The sequence below is a fragment of the Periophthalmus magnuspinnatus genome, chromosome 19 (genome assembly GCF_009829125.3).
Source record: "Periophthalmus magnuspinnatus isolate fPerMag1 chromosome 19, fPerMag1.2.pri, whole genome shotgun sequence".
In the NCBI taxonomy this organism is placed as follows: Eukaryota; Metazoa; Chordata; class Actinopteri; order Gobiiformes; family Gobiidae; genus Periophthalmus; species Periophthalmus magnuspinnatus.
In genome coordinates, this window is record NC_047144.1 from 28655090 (window position 1) to 28662543 (window position 7454).

A 7454-nucleotide genomic window follows, 5' to 3' on the forward strand; every position below is an offset into this window, starting at 1 on the left:
ATCATTTTGTTTCCTACAAATTCCCACATTTGCAGGATTGAACAGACAAGAAAAAGCTACAGCTGGAATTCCAACCCAGGCGCTTCTGTTTACTAGACGTAGACTTTGGCCAACTGCTTCTCTTTTGCAGAATGATTCCAGTATTGATATACATTTTGTCAAGTAGACCAACAATGGAAAGGAATACTTTAAAAGGTTGGATTTCATGGCTCTTCAGAAAGAAGCCATGACATCTGTGTTTACTTGCAGACTGAAACTGTTGCTTGAAGGCATCGATTCTTCTAACATAACACCTTGCCTTTTTTCAAGTACTGTAGTAGTAGCAGAAGGAACTCAAAACTTGTGGTTGCATTTCACTTTCGTATCAAATGAAATCGTCCCTGGGTGGGTTCGAACCACCATCCTCTCGATTAACAGCCGAGCGCGCTGGCCTATTGCGCCACAGAGACTGTTTTGTTCAAATCCCTATCAGAATAATGTTCAATCCTTACCTTTTTCACCACCCGCCGCTTCTGGGTCCGGGTCCAGGACCTCCTCATCCGGAGGCTGGACTGGAGTCTCCCATCGCCCGCGGCCCTGGGAGGGGACGACCAGGAGCACTGGTCTCTCCTGTTCGGGGCTGGAAGGGGGCGCCCTGGGGCCGACCGGCGCCGCGGCCGACCATCAGCTCGTCGCCGGAGCCTACCACAGCTCAGCTGTCGCCGCTCCAGCCGCTTCAGCTGACCATCGCCCAGACCATAGTGCGGCAGGCCAGGTGCTCCCCCATTACACTCCAGGACACCCCGGACCAGCGCACCCCAGATCACCACACTCCAGACCACCCATCGGACCACCGCACCCCAGATCACCGCACCCCGGATCACCACACCCCAGGTCACCGCACCCCAGACCCACATCCTCCGGAACATTGCCACCATCACCGCCCATCCGACCGTCCACCTGATCACCTATCCAGACCCAACCTCTCCCTCGTCAGACTCATCATGTCCATAGCCCGGTACACCATCTTCTTTGTCAGAAACCTCCACCTGTACGATCAGCGCACCGCCCCCCACTGGACCCTGTTCACGAACCGTCTTACCACCCACCTCCAACACCTTCACATAGCCATCCCCCACCCTTTTAACAAGACCCTGCTCCCCCGCAACACTCTCATCACCGTCACCCCCCAAGGACATTTGGACTTTCACTTTTGATCACTCACCCCATCCCCCACCCCACCTCAGGATTCTGAAAGACTGAAATCAAAATGTGCAAATATTGCTCATTCAATTTAATATTATTTCTCAAATGATGTCCCAGTCCACCCCGCCCCCCCATGTGTCCTATCCAACCCCGCACCCTCCCTACTTGCCCCAATTCTTCTAACATAACACCTTGCCTTTTTTCAAGTACTGTAGTAGTAGCGGAAGGAACTCAAAACTTGTGGTTGCATTTCACTTTCTTATCAAATCAAATCGTCCCTGGGTGGGTTTGAACCACCATCCTCTCGGTTAACAGCCGAGCGCGCTGGCCTATTCCGCCACAGAGACTGTTTCTTTTAAGTCACTATCAGGAAAATGTTCAAGCCTTACCTTTTTCACCACCCCCATTACATTACAAACTGGCAATCTACAGCCTGCTAATGGTCTTCTCTGCAAAAACAGTAACAACTGTGGAGAATGAGGGCATCGATCCCTCTACCTCTCGCATGCTAAGCGAGCGCTCTACCACTTGAGCTAATTCCCCTCAGCTTCAGCTGTACAAAAGCCCAAATTTCATACCACCAAGTCTCAAGGCAGCCAACAAGCGAAGCGCCAAATGGATATCTTTCACACAGGTGTAAGTTCCCTGTGTTTGTACCATTTATAAGTGTTTGGAGACATTTGTATACTTTTGCTTTCATGTAGAAATCCTGCAGGTTTGAACAGACAAGAAAACGCTACAGCTGGAATTCCAACCCAGGCCCTTCTGTTTACTAGACCTATACTTTGGCCAACTGGAACCGTAAAAGGTTAGATTTTATGACTTTATCATTTGAGCTAATTCCATCATTTTGTTTCCTACAAATTCCCACATTTGCAGGATTGAACAGACAAGAAAAAGCTACAGCTGGAATTCCAACCCAGGCGCTTCTGTTTACTAGACGTAGACTTTGGCCAACTGCTTCTCTTTTGCAGAATGATACAACTATTGATATACATTTTGTCAAGTAGACCAATAATGGAAAGGAATACTTTAAAAGGTTGGATTTCATGGCTCTTCAGAAAGAAGCCATGACATCTGTGTTTACTTGCAGACTGAAACTGTTGCTTGAAGGCATCGATTCTTCTAACATAACACCTTGCCTTTTTTCAAGTACTGTAGTAGTAGCAGAAGGAACTCAAAACTTGTGGTTGCATTTCACTTTCGTATCAAATGAAATCGTCCCTGGGTGGGTTCGAACCACCATCCTCTCGGTTAACAGCCGAGCTCGCTGGCCTATTGCGCCACACAGGTGTAAGTTCCCTGTGTTTGTACCATTTATAAGTGTTTGGAGACATTTGTATACTTTTGCTTTCATGTAGAAATCCTGCAGGTTTGAACAGACAAGAAAACGCTACAGCTGGAATTCCAACCCAGGCCCTTCTGTTTACTAGACCTATACTTTGGCCAACTTGAACCGTAAAAGGTTAGATTTTATGACTTTATCATTTGAGCTAATTCCATCATTTTGTTTCCTACAAATTCCCACATTTGCAGGATTGAACAGACAAGAAAAAGCTACAGCTGGAATTCCAACCCAGGCGCTTCTGTTTACTAGACGTAGACTTTGGCCAACTGCTTCTCTTTTGCAGAATGATACAACTATTGATATACATTTTGTCAAGTAGACCAACAATGGAAAGGAATACTTTAAAAGGTTGGATTTCATGGCTCTTCAGAAAGAAGCCATGACATCTGTGTTTACTTGCAGACTGAAACTGTTGCTTGAAGGCATCGATTCTTCTAACATAACACCTTGCCTTTTTTCAAGTACTGTAGTAGTAGCAGAAGGAACTCAAAACTTGTGGTTGCATTTCACTTTCGTATCAAATTAAATCGTCCCTGGGTGGGTTCGAACCACCATCCTCTCGGTTAACAGCCGAGCTCGCTGGCCTATTGCGCCACACATGTGTAAGTTCCCTGTGTTTGTACCATTTATAAGTGTTTGGAGACATTTGTATACTTTTGCTTTCATGTAGAAATCCTGCAGGTTTGAACAGACAAGAAAACGCTACAGCTGGAATTCCAACCCAGGCCCTTCTGTTTACTAGACCTATACTTTGGCCAACTGGAACCGTAAAAGGTTAGATTTTATGACTTTATCATTTGAGCTAATTCCATCATTTTGTTTCCTACAAATTCCCACATTTGCACAATGGAAAGGGATACTTTAAAATGTTGGATTTCATGGCTCTTCACCTTACCTTTTTTCAAGTACTGTAGTGGTAGCAGAAGGAACTCAAAACTTGTGGTTGCGTTTCAGTTTCCTATCAAATCGTCCCTGGGTGGGTTCGAACTTGGTATTCACTACGTCATGTTATGCTCTTTTAACCCATGCAGGATAACCACGAGCAAAACTTAATTGCCTTCCCCAACACATATAAACGGCAGCTCAGATATATGGGGAGTATGCATTTGAGCAGTTGGAATTACGAGCACACAATTACAAACAGTCATTTGTAACCTCAACATTAGGAATGATCATTTAAAACCTGAAACATGAAAGCCACAAAAGCATGTGTTTTTTTTTTTATTCTTGAATTTAATTTTAACATCAAATAGAACAAATAACAATACATAAACAAAACACTGCTCATACAAAAAAAAAAAGAAAAAAAAAAAACCCAGTGCAATTTATCTGCATTACCACATACAGTGAACAAATGTTCTAATCTGGCTAATATCTAATTGATATAGGCCTATGTTGCAGTGTGAGGTCTTATCCACACAGTTTTCACTGTTTATCTGTTGTCACATGTTGGATAGCAGTGGGCAAATATACAAGGAGTAATGTGGAAAAAAAACTATTTTGACCTGGGCCATTGAAACCACAAAGACCATGTGACCTCACCTGGTTTTAAAATGTGTCATTTACAGAACCCTGAAATTCCTCCTCTGTGTGGATGATACACGCTTAAAAAACAAAACAAAAAATCTTTACAGATATGACAAGTTTTGGACAGGCCCTGGAAGCAATAAAGAAAAGACAGAACATCCAGATAAATATTTGAATCTGAATGGTTGAAGTGGCACAACAGTGGAACATGACGAGAAATTAAACTTGTTAAATCCAGTTAAAACAATAACATAGACATCTTTGCTGTCCACAAAACACTAAAATCACTTTCCTTTGCATATTTTCTAAAAACAAAATAGTCAACATATTATTAAATATCAACTTGTTTATGCACTTGATGTTGAATTTGGAGTGATTTATGCGTGTTTGAGAAATCAAAATTATTTTACGTTCAAGACACTTGATTGCTTTGAAAACCCTAAATAAAGTTACTCGGCATTAGTATTCTGAATATATATTTACAATACATATTCCTCCTCCAGTACTGCAGAATTGTACTAGAAGACAATGAATGCAACACAATAAAAACACAATAAAAAAAAAAGAAAAAAAAAAAAAAAGAAAATAGCCTTTGGCCAGAATAAACATGATATATGATAGCTCAAACATTTAGTGTAAATGATGAAGAGGGCTCATGGGGCAGATTAAGTTAGGCTATATTATGGAGAAGGGTAATGTCTTATTTATTAGTTTAAAGTTTACTATTAGCTTTTATTATAGCAAGCACCCACTTTATTTCTTGTGATGTCATCAAGTCCACCTGTCCCAAAAGCTGAGAGCAGACTATGGCTGTGTCTCAATTCGCCAAATGCACCCTTCAAGGGTCCTTACGAAGTACTCTTCAAAAGTGCAGTTTCAAGGTTCCGGTCGAGAATCTGCTCTCCTCAGTGTAGCCTCCATCTTGCTGAAGTGGGACAGGCCCACACCATGGACCACACTTCCACCGCTGTCTTTGAGCGTACGTTACGTAGTTACGTAACGCCTACAAAAGGTGACGGCTGGTGATGAATTAGCTATACGCCATTGATGTTTGAGCAAAGGTGTAAAATGGACACAAAATCAATGACACTTTTATTGCTCATTGTTCAGAATTTAATACAAGAAGAGTCTAGGTGTCGTCGTCGCAGGCGTTCAGTTTTTTTTAGATTGAATGAAGTAATTCATGTTTTCTGTGTAATATCAATAGGTTCCAGGTGATTGTTTTCCCTATTGTAGCTACTTCATAACTTTAACCAAATATACCTTCTTAAAACGTTATAACAGAGACAATGGTAACCAAGATAATTTTAACATTCATAGTTTATAAACCAACACTTATTTGTTGTACGAAGTGGGATGTTGTGTATTTTAATGGTCTGGTATTTGGGAGAGGTTTGATTTGATCCATGGCTAAATCACTTTAATACCAGTAGAGGGCGCTGTTTACCTTCTATGCCACGCCAGTTACATTCAGCTTATTATTGTTATTACTGCAATAATAACTTGTAATCATAATAATGTATTATTATTCTATTCAGTGAATAACTGCACATACCTTTATTCAATATAACTTTCTTTCCCCAAACTAGCCCCAAAGAATATACTGCAGAATTAACCTGGATGTGCCAGAGCTGGAAAGGTTCTTTAATCATGAAGACACACGGCCTGACTTTCGGCTGAGCAGGGAATCCTTGGCAGTGCTAATGCTCCTTCTGGAGCTGGACCGACGGCATGGATGGGGTGCTGATCTCGAGGTCTTGGTCTTTCTCTTCTGGCTGGCAAGTGGGACATCATACTGGGTGGTCTCCCGAGTGTTTGGGATACCACACTCCACTGTCCACCGCATCGTCCACAGGGTCACTGGGGAGGTGGTGGCCCTGCGTCACAAAGTCATCCACCTCCCTACCAATGATGACTTTGAGGCAGTGACCCTTGGGTTTGCACGGCTGGCGAGGCACAGGGCCTTTAGGGGAGCAGCTGGGGCAATAGATGGCTGCCATGTAAGAATCAGGCCACCCAGCGGCCCTGATGGTCACAGCTACAGAAACAGGAAACTGTTTCACAGCATTATCCTACAGGCTGTGACCATCAGGGCCGCTTCATAGACACCTATATGGGGTGGCCTGGTTCTGTTCATGATGCCAGAGTGCTTCGACACAGTCCTCTGTACCAGAGAGGACTGTATCCTCCTCCAGGGCACTTCATCCTCGGAGATGGAGGGTACCCCTGTCTCCAGCATCCACTCCCCCTCATCACTCCCTATAAGTGGCCAGTGCACGGTGTGGGAGCCCAGCGCTTCAATTTTCATCATTCCAAGGCACGTTCAATTATTGAGCGTGCCTTTGGAATGATGAAAACAAGATTCAGGGCCATCTTTTTTCATGCGCTGGAGGTCCACCACACTTTTGCACCACATGTAAGTGAAATGTTAAATGTTATGAAATATGTGATGATGTGATGATGAAAGACAAAATCATATTTTCTTGTCATAGGTCATCACTGCCTGTGCCGTCCTCCATAACATCTGCCTTGGGGCTGGAGACATCGTGGCCCTGGAGGACGAGCCACAGGAGAATGTAGTGGAGGACGAGGGGAACAATGAAGTGGAGGCCGTTGCTGGAGCACAGTGGCGGGACCAGCTGTCTGCTGAGGTCTCTGCCCTGGAGGAGGTGCCCATGGATCATGATTATATCTAGGTATTTACAGAATAGCAAGTTTCAAATTGTTATTGAAAGTGTTTCATTGTGATTACCTGTAAACACTGACTGTAAATAGATGTGATGTAACATGACCAGTACTATCAATACTGTTTCTGATTTTTCGATAGTGACATGCCAGTCATCTATTGCCCCAGCCAGCCCTGCAAACCCAGCCCATGAACGATGCGGTGGACAGTGGAGCAGCACCCGGTGTGACAGCCCCACATACCAGCCAGAAGATGAAGACCTCAATCTCAGCACTGTCAAGTCGGTCCAGGCAGAGAAGATTGATTAGCACTGCCAAGGTCCCTAGAAGTGTGTCTTCATGATTAAAACCTGGCACTGGCTCACTCAGGTTTATTCATTTGCACTTTGACTGTTACTTTTGTACTTTAGTTATTACGTTAATAAATTCTAAATAGTACTTTATTTTACTTTTCCTTTGTTTAACACATGCCAATGTGTGTGAATGTAAATATTTGTCAAGAAAAACTCATAAAAGTTTCAAAACAAAACTCTTTAATTTTTTTCAATAACTTTTTCTAATAAACTAAATAATCTTTCGAGGCGCTGTTTCCTCTCCTCCCTCTCCTCCTGATCCCTCTCATCCCGCTCCCTCTGCATGCGCAGGTCCTCCCTGGAGAGCTGGAGCATTGGATTTTCCCGCTTCCTCTTCTTTGCTTGTCCCCTCTGCT

General features: G+C 43.4%; 1 protein-coding gene and 3 non-coding genes across 4 annotated transcripts; 1 reads left to right on the plus strand and 3 right to left on the minus strand.

Moving 5' to 3' along the window:
- Positions 1–375: 375 nt before the first annotated feature.
- Positions 376–449, minus strand: trnan-guu (transfer RNA asparagine (anticodon GUU)). Its single transcript has one exon. It is a non-coding gene; the product is annotated as a tRNA-Asn (tRNA).
- Positions 450–1458: 1009 nt separating this feature from the next.
- Positions 1459–1532, minus strand: trnan-guu (transfer RNA asparagine (anticodon GUU)). Its single transcript has one exon. It is a non-coding gene; the product is annotated as a tRNA-Asn (tRNA).
- A 123-nt stretch (positions 1533–1655) lies between these two features.
- Positions 1656–1728, minus strand: trnaa-agc (transfer RNA alanine (anticodon AGC)). The gene has a single exon. It is a non-coding gene; the product is annotated as a tRNA-Ala (tRNA).
- A 4167-nt stretch (positions 1729–5895) lies between these two features.
- LOC117387729 (putative nuclease HARBI1) lies at positions 5896–7099 on the plus strand. Its single transcript, XM_033985273.2, has 3 exons — positions 5896–6476; positions 6553–6756; positions 6888–7099. The coding sequence occupies exons 1-2, from the start codon at positions 6174–6176 to the stop codon at positions 6754–6756; spliced, it is 507 nt and encodes a 168-aa protein (XP_033841164.1). The 5' UTR covers positions 5896–6173; the 3' UTR covers positions 6888–7099.
- Positions 7100–7454: the final 355 nt, after the last annotated feature.